At 42.3% G+C, this 17275-nt stretch overlaps 2 protein-coding genes across 2 annotated transcripts; both read left to right on the top strand.

Annotated features, from left to right (window-relative positions):
- The first annotated feature begins 7230 nt into the window (after positions 1 to 7230).
- On the top strand, positions 7231 to 8286 carry LOC149121558 (olfactory receptor 7E178-like). Its single transcript, XM_089315593.1, has one exon. It carries the CDS (start codon positions 7345 to 7347, stop codon positions 8284 to 8286), a length of 942 nt encoding a protein of 313 aa, XP_089171719.1. The 5' UTR covers positions 7231 to 7344.
- Positions 8287 to 12411: 4125 nt separating this feature from the next.
- LOC100343359 (olfactory receptor 7E178-like) lies at positions 12412 to 16921 on the top strand. Its single transcript, XM_089315592.1, has 2 exons — positions 12412 to 12520; positions 15885 to 16921. The coding sequence occupies exons 1-2, from the start codon at positions 12412 to 12414 to the stop codon at positions 16919 to 16921; spliced, it is 1146 nt and encodes a 381-aa protein (XP_089171718.1).
- The last annotated feature ends 354 nt before the right edge of the window (positions 16922 to 17275 follow it).

Below are 17275 nucleotides of genomic sequence, written 5' to 3'. Positions count from 1 at the left end.
TAAATAAATAAATAGTCTTTATAATAATTTGGAAGACGGGTGTGGTTCACTGTAACAAAGATATCAATATGTGATGTAATAAGGTACATAGGATGAGGGGTATATGGGGACTCTATGTATTACTACCTCACAATTTTTTGTATATTTAAAACTATTCTGACATAAAGTGTTAAAAAATGATGATATAACTGTTAGTAAATAAATTATTTGAAAAGTCCAAAAGTACACTGATTCTTTGTTGTACTTGAACCTGCTGTTGAATCTCTATAGAATATTCCAACTGAGTTATTGTATTCTTTATCTCCAAAATTTATTTCTTTTTTATAGTTTGCTACCTTTATTTTCATTTATTCCTTTTTTTTCTGGTTGCACAGTTGATCTCTTTGTGTCATCTTTTAGCTAGCTGACAGTCTTTGAGATGATTATTTTGAATTTGTTGTTATGACCGTGTCTAAACAAGATAAGAGTCGGAGAACTCAAGGGGCTTCCATAGCCTTGGAAACTCATAACTGGTGCATAGGGAGATTACTGATGCCATAAACAGGAGTGTCAATTGGTAAAGTCAACAACAGGAGTCACTGTGCACTTACTCCTCATGTAGGATCTCTGTCCTTAACGTGCTGTACACTGAGGCTTAATGCTATAACGAGTACTCAAACAGTATATTTCACTTTGTGTTTCTATGGGGGTGCAAACGACTGAAATCTTTACTTAATGTACACTAAACTGATCTTCTGTAAAAAAAAAAAAAAGAAAGAAATTATCAATTCCCAACTTGACTCTCACTGGGATTAAACATGACAATAGGTCTGATCTGATTTCATCATCATTTAAAAAAAATCATCTATTATTTTTCACTTTATGTTTCTGTGTGGGAGCAAACTGTTGAAATACTTACTTAAGGTATACTAAGCTGATCTTCTGTATATTAAGATAATCGAAAATGAATCTTGATGTGAATGGAAGGGGAGAGGGAGTGGGAAAGGGGAGGGTTGTGGGTGGGAGGGACGGTATGGGGGGGAAGCCATTGTAACACATGAGTCGTACTTTGGAAATTTATATTCATTAAATAAAAGATTAAAAAAAATAAAAATCAAATATCTCCAATCTTTATTTTTTAAAAAGATTTTATTTATTTGACAAGTATAGTTACAGACAGTGAGAGAGAAAGAGACTGGTCTTCCTTCTGTTGGTTCATTCCCCACATGGCTGCAACGGCTGGAGCTGCACCGATCTGAAGCCAGAAGCCAGGTGCTTATTTCCTGGTCTCCCATGTGGGTGCAGGGGCCCAAGCACTTGGGCCATCTTGTACTGCTATCCAAGGCCACAGCCGAGAGCTGGATCAGAAGAGGGGCAACCGGGACTAGAACCGGCACCCTTATGGGATGCCAGTGCCACAGGCAGAGGTTTAACCTAGTGCGCCACGATGCCTCCCCTTCTCCATATCTTTAAAGAGGGTTTAGTAACTTATTTCTGGTGAAGCATTTGTTCCTTTGGGTCATATTTCCCAGTTTCTATGCATTCCTTTTGTTCTCTGGTTAGATGTGATCACTGGGGAAAACACCTTCCCCAAGTTTTCTGGACTGGATTCATATGGGGAAAGACCTTCACGGAGATTGTTGGGGACTCTCAAACCTTTGCTGGGAGGCATCTTCTCTGGGCTGTGTGTGAGTTTATAGTTTTTGTCAAGAGCACATCATCATCTCTGCCTGGTGTCTTGCTTCTGGTACTGAAGTTGCTCTGGGAGGATAACTAGGTGTTTTCCATAGTTCTCAGTTGCTCCTAATCTGGTACCCATAGGCCACTGCCGTTTCCATTAGAACTCCAAGTCAGGTAAGGTATAACGCACTTCCTCAGGTAGCCCCTGAGATGATAACTCATCTTCTCTTTCCCTTCCAAGACAGATGCTAGGAGTTGGGGGTTTTCTGCTTATCCTGAGATGGTGTTTCTGGGCCTGGCAGGGCCTTGGCTGACAAACACAAAGAATGCTGCCATTCACTCTGAGGTAGTTCCTTTTGGCTTTGTGCTCCTGGGGGCTTGATGTAAAGCCTTAACCGGCTTGTGGAGTTCTTACAGAGAATTTGGTCCATGGATGTTGTTAAGTCAGGACTCTGTGGGTGAAATGAAGAACTTGGACTGACTTCCTATTCCTTTGTCTTACTGATATCAGCATGGCCAACATTGTATTTTTTAACCACTAATGAATTGATGACACTCATAAAAAAAATCTAAAGAAAATACATTCTGGAGCAAAATGAACACTACATGATGCACAAAAATCATACACTACTGGAATCACTTGTGAATTTTGCCACAAAATGTTGTGACATTGGCAGATAAAGAGAAACCAGGATCACCTCTATGGACTAGTTGGCTGTGGATACATCATGAAGCAGTATGGGTGGAAACTCTATCAGTACAAACACAGAGACAGTTGTCCTGCAGGAGAATCTGAGAGCATGACAATTTGATGGGGGTTCAGCTGAAAGGCAGCTTGGTCATTGCATAACCTTGGTGCATACAGATGTTAGCACTTAAAGTTTTCAAGATCACATGAGTGTCAAATATCAGCCTGTGCTTTTAGACTTTCAGAATTCTGCTCCCAGGGGTGGGCATTTAGCAAAGTGATGCCTGAATCCTGTACTGAGGTGATAAATTTGTGTTCCAGATCTGCTTCTTAATCCACTTCCTGCAAATGCACTTCATGGGAGGCAGCAGATGATGGCTCAAGTATTTGGGTTCCTTCTACTTATGTGGGAGACCCATACTAACTTGTATGCATTGGGTTAGTCCTGGCCCTGTCCTAGCTATTGGGGGCACCTGGGGAGGAGGCTACAAGATGGGTTTTATCATTGTCTGATAATTTATCATTATCTTACCTTTGCCTCTCTCTGCCTTGCAGATAAATAAAACGGAATGAAAAATTTTAAAAGGACTGCTGGTCCCAGTCCAAGAAAAATCATAGATGTGTATCCATTACCAGATGCATCTGTTTTGGGAGGTCAAGGCCCAACTGTGTTCTGAAAAGTCCTGAGGAGACAGCCTCAGACCTCACTATTCACTGAGCATGGAATGGAAATGCATTCTCACTTGCCCGTCATGGGCCACAGCGAGAGAGCCCTGCCCAGTGAATTTTGTGGGATGCAGAGGCTGCAGGAGGGATTGCTGGGATCATTGTTTCCTCATATGTGGGCCAGCAGGGTAGTTTGGACAGCTGGACAGATGAGCTCCAAATTTTATAATCCAGGTGACAAGAACCAGTGGAAATACTGCTTTCCTTTTACCCTGGTTCCTTACAGAGTGACTCAGTGCATTTACACAACTATTTACCATACAACAGGAACAATAGAAGACATTGTTATACATATGCAATTTTTAAATTTCATGCAAAATGTATATTATGAACATTTCTTTTAATTGTGTTTTTCTTTTTTTCCCCCCAGATTTATTTATTTATATGAAAGGCAGAGTTACAAAGAGGCAGAGGCAGAGGCAGAGGCAGAGAGAGGTCACTCTCCAAATGGCTGCAATGGGCGGAGCTGTGGTGATCCGAAGCCAGGAGCCAGGAGCTTCCTCTGGGTCTCCCATGTGGGTGCAGGGGCCCAGGCACTTGGGCCATCTTCCACTGCTTTCCCAGGCATTAGCAGAGAGCTGGATAGGAAGTGGAGCAGCCAGGACTCGAACCAGTGCCATATGGGATGCTGGCACTGAAGGTGGCAGTTTTACCCGCTATTCCACAGTGCCCACCCCTTAATTACATTTTTTTCTAAAAACTTTTTGAAGTACCCTTTTTTTGCTGCTTCTAAAGTACTGAGGTGTGTTACCAAATAAACATGGAAGCATCAATAATTTATGTCAATGTAATTTTATAAGAGACACACTTAGACATACTCATTCAAATCAGTAAGAAGCTATAAGTTGCCAAGACACAAAATACCAACCCAAGCAAGTGATTAGGAAATGAACATAGGAAGCTTGTCTATAGAGACTAATGAGGACCTAGAATCAGATTCTTGGCAAAGAAGAGTGAATTCTCCTCAGGTATCATCCTTAATACAATGAATTTACAGACATAACAATCACACGCTGAGTTGTGGAATTCAAAATGGAAGTCTGAATTTTACATAAAGATCATGTAACTTATCAGCAGCAAGGAGCACAGGCGAGCTTTCACTCTGAAAAGTTTCCAGGTACACTTAACTTTTCCTCTTTCATTAATATCAGCAAGGCCTCAGAGACTGGGATAACATGGACCATGGCTAATGAGGAGCTCTGTGCACTGAGTCCCCAGGGTCTTCCAAGTATAAATAATGAGCCAGCACCTTTAGACCTTGACTTTGCCAGGGGAATTCTAGTAGCTCCATGCTGATTCCTACCACAGGGAGCATCAGCATCAGGAGGGCACGGCCTGACTGTCCCCTTTCCAGTCCCAAGTAAAGGACGCAAGTCTCCCATTGCACTCCCTGAAGAAGAGGAGCAGGGGTCCCATCACCCTTGGTCATGCTTCAGAGACTCAGCCCAGCCTGGTATGTACAGAGGGAGACAGTGCAAGGATCTGGGAATGTCGGGACCAGTTTCCTCATCACTAGGATGAAGTGATTGCTGTGAAAGACAGACGGGAAGCAACCAACAGGCTACGTTTCAGCTCAGGAAGTTGTGAGGTTTATGCTCTTGGTTCTCAAGGGGGTCAGACAGTGTTTTTCTTTCCTCTCACACCGATTGTTCTTCCCACCAGCATCTCCTTCATGATGGCAGCAAATGAGTCTGTACAAATTACCCCTGAACACCCAACGTGAACATGAGTTTCAGGATGAGGATATCAGTAACCAAAGCATCACAGGCCCTAAGTGCCATTGTCTGAACTCTACGTCCTGAATAGCTTGTTTCATTTCATCACATAGCCCACATTTTTATTTTATAGAGGAGGAGAGGGGCTACACACTCTCATAGAATTCACATCCGGTTGTCAGGTAGCAGCAGCAGCGGGCAATTCTGAATCAGGTGGTCTGATTTCAGACACAAGGAACGTGGCGGGTATTCCCCTGTGACGACCCAAGAAGTCATTTCCCTTTTCTGTCCTTCCAGGGAGAGACTTCCTGTTTGCTGTGCTCTTCTTTTGGGGTTTCTTTGTAGACCATAGTGGGCAGCAGCCAGGGAAGGGTGCTGAGTTCAAAGGCAAAGATCACAGATGAACAGGCACAGGGTAACTCAGGGAAGATCTTTCTCTTGAGAGTTCACTTCAGCTTTCAACTTCCTCCAGTTCTCGTTATTCTTGCCACTTACTATCAATATGAGACATTAAGATGAGGGGTTAGGTCCCATTTCCCATGCAGAGTCTGTGAAGAGATTGACAACCAACTTCAAAGGTACCTGATGTTGTAACTTAGGGAACTCTGCTTAATACATTCTGATGGTTGGGAGATAATGGAGATGCATCAGATCCAATGACCATGCAGTTTTGAATCCTGACCAATCCACTGATTATTCCTGTGCATAGAGGATGTTCCCAGGATCTTTGACACGGGCATTGTACCTGAGTTGATACCTTAAGTAATGAATGGATTTATAGAAGCTTCTTATGTGATGTATATGCAATAGATGAATCAAAAGTGGACAAAAGAAAATTTAGATATTGTTATTCCCATTTTAAGGTTGATCTTCATTTCACTCACTAAAATATAAGCTGCTTGACCTTGCTCATTCCTATTTCTGTAGCAGGACTTGTTACTGCTATCCTTGTACTAGAACTTTAAAACATTCATGGAAAAATGGAATGAAAAATTAGAATTTATTTTGTCCCCAATTTTTTTATTTTTATTATTTTATTTTATTTTTATTTAGTAAATATAAATTTTCAAATTACAGTTTATGGATTACAATGCCCCCCCCCATAATTTCCCTCACACTCGCACCCCTCCCATCTCCCTCTCCATTCCATTCACATCAAGATTCATTTTCAATTACTTTTATATACAGAAGATCGATTTAGTATATATTAAGCAAAGATTTCACAGTTTGCATCCACACAGAAACACAAAGTGTAAAATACTGTTTCAGTACTAGTTATAGCGTTACTTCACATTGGACAACACACTAAGGACAGATCCCACATGAGAAGTAAGTACACAGTGACTCCTGTTGTTGACTTAACAATTTGACACTCTTGTTTACGGCGTCAGTAATCTCCCTAGGCTCTAGTCATGAGTTGCCAAGGCTATGGAAGCCTTTTGAGTTTGCTGATTCAATCTTTTTCTCACTGGCTGATAGTCAAAGTGGAAGTTCTCTCCTCCCTTCAGGAAAGGTACCTCCTTCTTTGATTGCCCCATTCTTGCACTGGGATCTCACTCACAGAGATCTTTCATTTAGGTCTTCTTTTTTTTTTTTTTTTTTCCCCAGAGTGTCTTGGCTTTCCATGCCTAAAATAAATCATGACAAGTTTTTCATAATATACATTTCCCCATATTACGACAAGACTTTTATACCCCAAAGTTCAATTCTATTAAAATTAATTGATAGTTTTAATTCCATTCCTACAAAACCTTTTAGAGTACAAATATACCCTCGTAAACATATAAGCAGTGTATTTTGGGAATAATGACATCCCCCCCCACCTTTTTTGGTTCTTCAGACCCTATTATTTGCTTGGCACAGAGGAGGCATAAAAAAAAAAAATCTCTGCTTCATATTGAATAGAGCCTCCCTGGGCTCACAATCTCTGACTTTCAAATAAAAATTTAAAAAACAGATCATGAAAAAGCTGTAAGAAGATTGAGTTCATCACTGTCAAAAAATTATTATGGGGGCTGGCACTGCAGTGTACCGGGTAAAAGCCACTGCCTGCAGTGTTGCCATCCCATATGGGCACCAGTTCAAGTTCCGGCTGTTCCACTTCTGATACAACTCTCTGCTATGGCCTGGTAAAGCAGTAGAAGATGGTCCAAGTGCTTGGGACCCTGCACTTGCATGGGAGACCTGGAAAAAGCTCCAAGCTCCTGGCTTCGGATTCGTGTAGCTCTGGCTGTCGTAGCCATCTGGGGAACAACTGGTGGATGGAAGACCTCTCTTTTTTCTCTCTGTCTCTGCCTCTCTATAACTTTGCCTTTCAAATAAACAAATAAATCTTTAAAAAATTGTATTTCACCAAAATTTGTCTCTTTAATTCAATTATTCTAAGAATCTTAGAGTTACCCATGTGCTATACACATAACTGGTTGAACTGAAAATAATAAAATGTGCTGATTGCCTGCTTGTGTGCTTCCTTTTATCAACACTGTTTTCTTTTCCAATAGGATTCCAGGATATATAGAAACACAAAATATCACACGTGTCACAGAATTCCATCTCATGGGCTTCTCAGAAGATCTACAACTGCAGTCCTTCCTCTTTGGGCTGTTCCTGTCCATGTACCTGGTCACGGTGCTCGGGAACCTGCTCCTCATCCTGGCCGTCAGCTCAGACTCCCACCTCCACACCCCCATGTACTTCTTCCTCGTCAACCTGTCCTTGGCTGATGTGGGTTTCACCTCCACCACGGTTCCCAAGATGATTGTGGATGTCCACACTCACAGCACAGTCATCTCCTATGTGGGCTGCCTGACACAGTTGTCTCTCTTTCTCATTTTTGCATGCATGGATGATTTGCTTCTGACCGTGATGGCCTATGACCGGTTTGTCGCCATCTGTCACCCCTTGCATTACCAGGCCATCATGAATCTTGGCCGCTGTAGCTTCTTAGTTTTGGCGTCCTTTGTGGCTAGCCTTTTGGATTCTCTGTTGAATAATCTGATGGTATTAAAAGTTACCTGCTTCAAGCAAGTAGAAATTTCTAATTTCTTCTGTGACCCTTCTCAACTTCTCAGTCTTGCCTGCTCTGACTCCTTCACCAATGACATAGTCAGGTATCTTGTTGGCATCATATATGGTTTTTTCCCTATCTCAGGGATCCTCTTCTCTTACTATAAAATCATTTCTTCCATTCTGAGAGTCCCATCACCAGGTGGGAGGTACAGAGCCTTCTCCACCTGTGGCTCTCACCTGTCGGTCGTTTGCTTATTTTATGGAACAGCCATTGGGGTGTATTTCAGCTCAGCTTTCTCAGTTTCTCCCGGAAAGGGTGCCTTGGCCTCAGTGGTGTACACTGTGGTCACTCCCATGCTCAACCCCTTTATCTACAGCCTGAGGAACAGGGACATCAAGAGGGCCCTGTGGAGGCTCCTCAGGAAAACAGGCTCATCTCAGTCCCTGCTCCATGCGTCTGGACTCTTGGTGGGAGCTGCAGCAAAATGAAGCTCTCGACCTATAAATCTCACTTTTCTCCATACATGATGTGTGAGGCTGGTGCTCTGCAGATTTTGTGTCTGGTTATTGTTTCTTTTGGTCCTTTTAATGAGGCATATTATAGATTTTTTATATATTTTTCATACATAACCAGAGAGTGGGAGGAATGAAGCGATAAAAGGCTTTTGGAGAAAAACTAAGAGAAGCTGTGTGTGGATCCATAATTGTGACAAAGACATTAATGAACTATTAATACAGGAAATGATGAGCTGAGGGGTGTAGGGGAATTCTTCGTATGACTACCTCACAATCTATGTTGTATAAATTTAAACCTATTCTGAAATAAAATGTTAAAAATGTACAACTGTCAATAAAACTTATTTGAAAAGTTAAAAAAGCCACTGATTCTTCTTGATACCTGCTGAACACTCCACTGAATATCCCAATAAAGGTATGGTGTTCTTCATCTTCTGTATTTCTGCTCATTTTTCCTTTTAGAGTTTATGTCTCTGTATTTTTATTACCATTTTGCTAGTTCATCATTTTCTTGATTGCTTTTTTTTATGTTTCATCTGTGTTATCTGTTAGCATACTGATAATATTTAAGTGGTTATTGTGAGTTTGCTGTGGGATGATGAAATATCTTCATTCCTTTAGGAAGATGTAGTACTTTATCTCTGGAGATGCAGTTTGTTAATTTGATTAGGTGAGATTTCCCTGTTTCCATGCTTTCTCGTACTCTCCATGGATATTTGAGCATTGGGGGAAAAAGCATCTCCCAGTCCTTATGTATGAGCTTCCAACAGGGAAAGACCTTCACAACAAATGTCTAAAGATTGTGGGTGACACCCAAAACTTCCCTGGGCTTCTGTGTGAGATTTGTGCAATTAAAGGGGTTAGCCTTTGTTCTCCAGAGCTCATTGCCTCAACCTCTCCCTAGTGTCTGTTTGTGGTACTGCACTACCTCTCAGGGCAGTTAGTACTATTTAATGCCATTACCATGGGAGCTCCAAGGCAGGCAAGGTATGAACCAGTTCCTCAGGCAGCCCTGAGAAGACAGAACTTGGGATGAACACTCCACCTTCTCTTTCCCTTCCATGAGAGATTGGAACTCCCTCCCAGGAGCTGGGATTCTTCTCATTCTGCTATGCTGTTTCTGGGACAGGGAGCTCTGTAGTGGGAAAATGCAACAAACGTGTTTTTTTTCAACTTTTATTTAATGAATATAATTTTCCAAAGTACAGCTTATGGATTACAATGGCTTCCCCCCATAACTTCCTTCCCACCCACAACCCTCCCCTCTCCCCTTACTCTCCCCTTCTATTCACATCAAGATTCATTTTCAATTCTCTTTATATACCGAAGATCAATGTAGCATATATTCAGTAAAGCTTTCAACAGTTTGCACAGAAACACAAAGTGTAAAGCTTTCAACATTTTACACAGAAACACAAAGTGTAAAATACTGTTTGAGTACTAGTTATAGCATTAACTCACAATATACAGCACATTAAGTATCCTACATGAGGAGTAAGTGCACAGTGACTCCTGTTGTTGACTTAACAAATTGACACTCTTGTGTATGGTGTCAATAATCACCCTAGGCTCCAGTCATGAGTTGCCAAGGCTATGGAGGCCTTCCGAGTTCACCGACTCTCATTGTATTTAGACAAGGTCATAGTCAAAGTGGAAGTTCTCTACTTCCTTCAGAGAAAGGTACCTCCTTTGATGACCTGTTCTTTCCACTGGGATCTCACTCACAGAGATCTTTCACTTAGGTCATTTTCTTTTTGCCAGAGTGTTTTGGCTTTCCATGCCTGAAATACTCTCATGGGCTTTTCAGCCAGTTCTGAATGCTTTAAGGGCTGATTCTGAGGCCAGAGTGCTGAACAAACATATTTTGATACACTTCTCCCTGGCTTTGCACTCATCTAGGCTGACACAATCTCTTAACTGTTTGTGGAGTTCTAACAAAGGCAATTTGGTCCAAAATGTTGGTAAATCCAATCCCAATGAGGGAAATGAAGAGCTAGAGTTTCCTATATCATCACCTTCTTGATGTCACTAATCTCCAAAGTATACTGCATTAAAGCCTTAATGACATAATAACACACATTAAAATACCTAAGGAAAATACATTCTGGTGTGCAATGATCATTTACTTGGAGAGCAAACATCAGAGGCCTCTGTACTGGCAGCATTTGTTGAATGCTTACATCTGTTTGTGACATCATAGTGAGATTCTGCTGGAAGAAGAGAAATCATGGTTATTTCTTTGGACTACATGACTGATGATACACCATGGAGCAGTATGGTAAACTGTGTAACTACAAGATGCAGAGATACACCCACCCAACTGACAGTTCTGCAGGAAGATGTGGCTGAGAGCAGATCATTTTATGGGTTGTGTAATGTGCTGGGGAGAAGATAGATAGATGCACAGCCTTGTGGTGCTTACACACCAACGTCAGAGACCCACTGTTCAGTGCTTAAGTGCTCAAGAAATTCTGAGAAAATATCCTGTGCAATCTTAATGTTAGTGCATGGGGCAAGCATTTGGCAGGGCAGTTAAGATGCCACTGGGGATGCAGGCATCTTAGTTTTGAGTGCCTGGGTTTGAGTCCTTGCTCTGCTTCCAGTTTTTACTTCTTGTTACTGTTCACCCTGGGATGCATCAGATGATGGGTGAAGTATTTCTGGCTCTGCCACCTACATGGCAGACCCAGGATGAATCATCAGTTCCTGGCTTTGCCTGACTCAGCACTGGGTTTTGTGGGCTGGGGAGTGAATCAGTCAATAGAAGTTTTCTCCCTTTGTCTTTCTGTTCTTGTTTGTCATTCAAATACAAAGAATGACTTTTTAAATAAGAATACTGGTTCCAGACTAGGAAATACTGTGCCTGTGTCTTCTCTTTCCAGAGTCATCTGTATTAGGATGCCCAGACCTGGCTGTCTTCCTAACTGTCCTGAGGAGATAGCTCAGCCCTCATCGCTCACTGGGAAGACAAGTCAATGGACCCTCATTCCCCAGACATGTCCTACAGCAGGGGTGCCCAGAAGGTGAGATCTGTGGGACACAGTGGATGCAAGAGGTACTGTAGGAAGTATGTTTTCCTCATGGGCAGGGCAATTGACATAATTAGACTGACTAGTCACCCAAAAGAAAAGTATCAGTACAAACACCTGAATTCTAAATCTTGGTTCATGGGTAGCATTCAGGAACTATCAGTAAGAATTCTGCATTCCTTTTCCAGTGTTTCTTTTTTTTTAAAAAAAAAAAGATTATTTATTTGAAAAGACAGAGTTAAAGAAAGAGAAGAAGTGATAGAGAGAGAGAGTGAGAGGAAGAGAGGAAGAGAGGAAGACAGGAAGAGAGGAAGAGATGAAGAGGGAGGGAGGGAGGGAGGGAGGGAGGGCAGCAGAGGGAGAGGGAGAGAGAATATTTTCCATATGCTTGTTCATTCCCTGAATGGCCAAAATGGCCAGTGCTGGGCCAGCCTGAGCTTGAAGCCAGCAGCTTCCTCTGGGTCTCCCACATGTGACAGGGCTCAGCCACTTAGGCCATAGTCTACTGCTTTTCCAGGTGCATTAGCAGGGAGCCAGATCACAAGTGGAGCAGCCAGGACTTGAACAGGTGCCCAAATGGGATGTTGGTGCTGCAGGCTGTGACTTGACCCGCTATGTTACAGCTCTGGCCCCTACAATGTTTCTTAGTCTGAATGTTTACATGTCTATTTACTGTATCACAAGGTTAAATGAAGATATTTTTATACATATGGGGCCCTTCAAAAGTGTGAGGGAAAAATTTTGAAATTTGTTTTAATCCTGCATTTCTACAAATTCTTGAAGTATATCCAGCCTTTCATACTGCAGCTCCATGCATAAAATATCAAATAAATGTGTAATTATCAATTACTTGGTAATATATATTCAACCATAGACACAATTGAGAGAAAGCCATTTAAATGATTAAAATGCCCACAAATCTTCAACACATTCAATGCCAGCAAAAGCAAGGGTTTAGGAAATGAATATAGGAATTGTCTTTAGAGACTAATGTTAACTGAAAAAATGCAGATAGTCTCAGATTCTTGGCATAGAAAATGGAATTCTCCATGCTTTTCATATTGCTGCAATGGACTCAAAGAATCACATTGGGATTTGTGAACATGGAGGACAGAAGTCTGAATTTTATGTAAAGATCCTGCATCTTGGAATTCAGCAGCAAGAATTTGAGGTGAGCGGTCCTTGGAGAACATTCCAGGTGCACTTACTTTTCTCCTATGTCTCTCATTAGCATCAGCAAGTCATCAGAGTCTGGGCTACATGGGCCTACAGGCTAATTAGGAGCTCTGTGCATTGAGCCCCCAAGGTCCTCTCAGCGCAAGCAATGAGCCACAGCCTACAGACAATGACATTGCAGTGGAAATATAATGGCCACTCCTCCCCATGTGAGTGTCTGCATCACGAAGCCCCAGACTGAGTCTGTCTCCTTCCCTGTCCTGAGTCCAAAGCCTGAGGCTCCCTTGAACTCCAGGCAGAAGAGCACCAATGGAACCAGCACCATTGATCATGCCTCTGCTGAGACTCAGCACAGCCCAGTAAGTGCCGAGGGAGACAGTGGAAGTTGATGGGGCTGTCAGGAACACTGTTTCCTAATTATCAGGACAAGCAGGACAGCTGGGGTAGACAGCTGGGAGGGAAACCATAGACAGTTTCAGCTCAGAGGCCTGTGCTAGTTTATGTTCTTGGTTCTCATCAGGGTCTGAGATTTCTCATTTTGAATTTTTCCCTCCCACAGTGATTCTCAGAACCACTGGATGTCTCTTCATGACAGCAGCCTGTGCATACCTAAAACTGTCCCCTGAGCACTCAGCAATGTCATGAAGGTGATGGTGAGGAGGAGGGGGAGGATGCCGTGACCCTAACATCACACAGTTTATTGAGGGCTTCCTAAGTGCCAGGCTCTGAACCCTAGGTTCTAAGTAGCTTGTTTCATTGCATCAACATAAAACCATGTTCTGTTGCCCACATTTATTGTTATCTTACAGAAGAGGTGAGGAGCCCTGAGTTTTTGTGTAACTTGTCGAAAGCTGTGGGGTAGAAAAGGGTGAAGTCATGTTTGAGACACGTGGGTAGTTTGTAGACACGGGGAGCATGTCCAATATTCCCCACTGATATAGCAGCCATCTCTTTCTCTTTCCTGTCACTCCAGGAAGGGACCCCAGTTCATTGTGATCTTACCATGGGGTTTCTTGGTAGAGCAGAGTGAGCAGCAGTAGGTAAAGTATGGCTGAGTTCAAATGCACAGATAAGAGAAAGAACAAGCACAGGGTCATTCTGGGGCTTCATTCTCATTTTCTCTCTCTCTCCCTTTCATTTCAAGATTTCACCTCAGCCATCCACTTTGTCCCCAACTCTTGAAATCACTCACTTAATCTGAGAAAGAGGCATGCGGTTTGGGTCTTGGGTTCCAAGACCAAGGAATGCATTAGCATTGCCTTTAGGCAGCTGAAGTTAGAGAACTGTAATCCAACCATCAGGAAATGGCGTCATGAAAATCTTTGAATTCTACATAGGATGATGGGAACTCAAAGCTGGTGCTGGGTCTTCCCTGAGCTCCCTTACTTCAACTACAGGCAAGAAGGTTTTTGATCAGAAAAACCAAAAGCAGAATGACCAGGCCATGAAAAGAAACAGAATAAAAGCTTTAAACAAGTTTAAAGCAAACATCATCTATATAGCATTTTTTTAAGAAAAAAAAAACTGAGGTTATAAGGGTTGCATATTAAAATATTTGAAAAATGCCGATGGCCCTTAAAGTTCCTTATTTTACATCACTGTCAGGTGCCTAGTGTAGTAGTGTTACATTGGAAGTCACTGATGTCATGTGGTTATGTGTACAGAGATAAACTACTTTTATCAATATTTGAAGTCCACAAAACAAATGAAAGGAGTTATATAGTAAATGATGCTAAAGGACAAATGGGAGTGGGCATATAGCATTGTGGTTAAGATGCCCACCTCCCACACTGGCATGTCTGGGTTGGATTCCCAGATCTGGCTCCTCAATCCAGCTTCCTGCTACTGCAGATGATAGGAAGTAGTGGTGATGATCAAATATTTGGGCTACTGCCACACATGTGGAAGGCCTGGATTGAATTCCATCTCACAAAGATTCTTCATGGGAGAAATCACAGCCATGGTAGTCATTTGGGGCAGTGAACCAGTGGAGGGAAATTCTCAAATCTCTATCTGTCTGTGTCTCTGCCTCTCAAAATAAGCAGACACACAATACTTGAATGACTACTTCCATCTACAAAGGAGGGCAATCAGAAGAGCTAAGAATGATAAAAACCCTAGAGGGCAACTGATACCCAGCAATATTTCCTGATTGTGAATACCCAACTTTAATTTGGTGATTAGATAATGCAGTTGTAGCTATTAAGGGTATTATAATTATTTCAAGTCAAGTAAACTATACTGTTGGTTACAAGAAAATAAGGTACACAGCACACTGTTAGCAAGAATGTTTTTCCAAATAGGGACACTTTTCATTCTTCCTTTTTTTTTTTTTTTTTTTACAGGCAGAGTGGACAGTGAGAGAGAGAGAGAGACAGAGAGAAAGGTCTTCCTTTGCCGTTGGTTCACCCTCCAATGGCTGCCGCGGCCAGTGCACTGCGGCCGGCGCACCGCACTGATCCGATGGCAGGAGCCAGGAGCCAGGTGCTTATCCTGGTCTCCCATGGGGTGCAGGACCCAAGCACTTGGGCCATCCTCCACTGCACTCCCGGGCCACAGCAGAGGGCTGGCCTGGAAGAGGGGCAACTGGGACAGGATCCAGTGCCCCGACCGGGACTAGAACCCGGTGTGCCGGCGCCGCTAGGCGGAGGATTAGCCTAGTGAGCCGCGGCACCAGCCTTATTCTTCCTTTTTAAAAGCAAACAGTGCTTCACCAAATGAAAATTTAGCAAGTAGAAAAGCACAAAGACCCTAGTTCTACAGAAATATAGGCAAGTGATATAAATAGTAATTGAATGGAAAGATGACCATTTCACCCATAGATAGTAAATGTTAAAGTAATCACTGATCATTGAAAGTATAGAATAACATATTTTAGATTAAAAATATATTATCTCAAAAAGGAAAGAAAGTGAGCGAGGAGGGAATGAAGAGTGAATATCATTATATTGTATCTATGAACTAAATTAAATCCGCTAAAAACTAATAAACTAAAAATGAATTCAAAGAATAAGTTACAATTGACTGTGATCATGGACTTAGTCCTTCTAATGTTTATGGTCTTCTAAAATTTTTCATTTGAGTGTCTCTAAAGTAGATATGCATGGAAGGAGCTGAATAACATGAAAACCAATCATGTAAGCACCCTAAGAAGCCTGAGTGTGTTACGCTTGAGAAGACTGGAAGAAATTGTATGCTTACCAGGGTAAATAAGAAGGCAAAACACATCATAAAAATTATGAATTTCAAAACTGTATAGCACCAGGTTAACATTTTCTTTTAATTCTGTTTATTGTATAAACCTTAGAGGTACTCTTGAACTATCTACATGACTAGTTGAGTTGAAAACATATACAGAGTGCTGAGTGCCTGTTCATCAGTTTCCTTTTACAAACACTATTTTCTTTTCCAGAAGGAATGCAGGTTATATTGAAACACAAAATCTTACACGTGTCTCAGAATTCCATCTCTTGGGATTCTCGGAGGATCCAACCCTGCAGTCTCTCCTGTTTGGGCTGTTCCTGTCCATGTACTTGGTCACGGTGCTCGGGAATCTGCTCATCATCCTGGCTGTCAGCTCAGACTCCCACCTCCACACCCCCATGTACTTCTTCCTCGTCAACCTGTCCTTGGCTGATGTGGGTCTCACCTCCACCACGGTTCCCAAGGTGATTGTGGACATCCACACTCACAGCACAGTCATCTCCTATGTGGGCTGTCTGACACAGATGTCTTTTTCCATCATCTTTGAATGCATGGATGATTTGATTCTGACAGTGATGGCCTATGACAGGTTTGTTGCCATCTGCCACCCTCTTCATTACCAGGTCATCATGAACCCCCAATGCTGCGGCTTCTTAGTTTCAGTGTCAGTGGTGGCCAGCCTTTTGGATTCCCTGCTGCACAGTTTGATGGTCTTGCAAGTTACCTGCTTCAAGGATGTTGAAATTTCCAGTTTCTTCTGTGACCCTTCTCAGCTTCTCAACCTCACCTGCCTTGACACCATCATTCATGACATATTCGTATGTTTTGTTGGTGTCGTATATGCTTTTCTCCCTATGTCAGCACTCTTCTTCTCTTATTATAAAATTGTTTCCTCCATTCTGAGGGTCCCATCACCAGGTGGGAAGTACAAAGCCTTCTCTACTTGTAGCTCTCACGTGTCAGTCATTTGCTTATTTTATGGAACAGGCCTTGGGGTCTATCTCAGTTCAAATTTCTCACTTTCTCTGGGGGAGGGTGCCTGGGCTTCAGTGGTGTACACTCTGGTCACCTCCATGCTCAATCCCTTTATCTACAGCCTGAGGAACAGGGACATCAAGAGGGCCATATGGAGGCTCCTCAGCAACACAGTCTCTGTGCCGTGCATTTGGAGTACTGGTTGGAAAAGCAGCAAAGCTTAGTTCTAGAACTACACATCTCACCTCCCTCATTCCATGGCATTTGAGGCTCTTTTCTCTCCATACGTGTGCCTTAAAGTGGCCTCTTTTGGTGTTTTTGCTGGAGAGCATTATAGAATTTTTGTTCATGTTAACCACAGGATGTCTGAATCCTATGATACTATAGGTTCCTGTTGCTAATGCAGACATCCTAGACAGATGAACAACTCTTTTTTTTAATTTATTTATTTGACAGGCAACTTAGAGAGGGAGAGAGCGAGAGAGGGATAGAGGGAGAGAGGGAGAGAGGAGAGAGAGAGAAATGTCTTCCTTCCATTGGTTGACTTCCCAAATGGCCTCTATGGCTGGAGATGTACC

Source organism: Oryctolagus cuniculus, chromosome 16, assembly GCF_051225735.1.
Source record: "Oryctolagus cuniculus isolate XC-2025 breed Fujian yellow rabbit chromosome 16, ASM5122573v1, whole genome shotgun sequence".
NCBI lineage: Eukaryota > Metazoa > Chordata > Mammalia > Lagomorpha > Leporidae > Oryctolagus > Oryctolagus cuniculus.
This window is presented reverse-complemented; position numbering and strand designations above follow the sequence as displayed.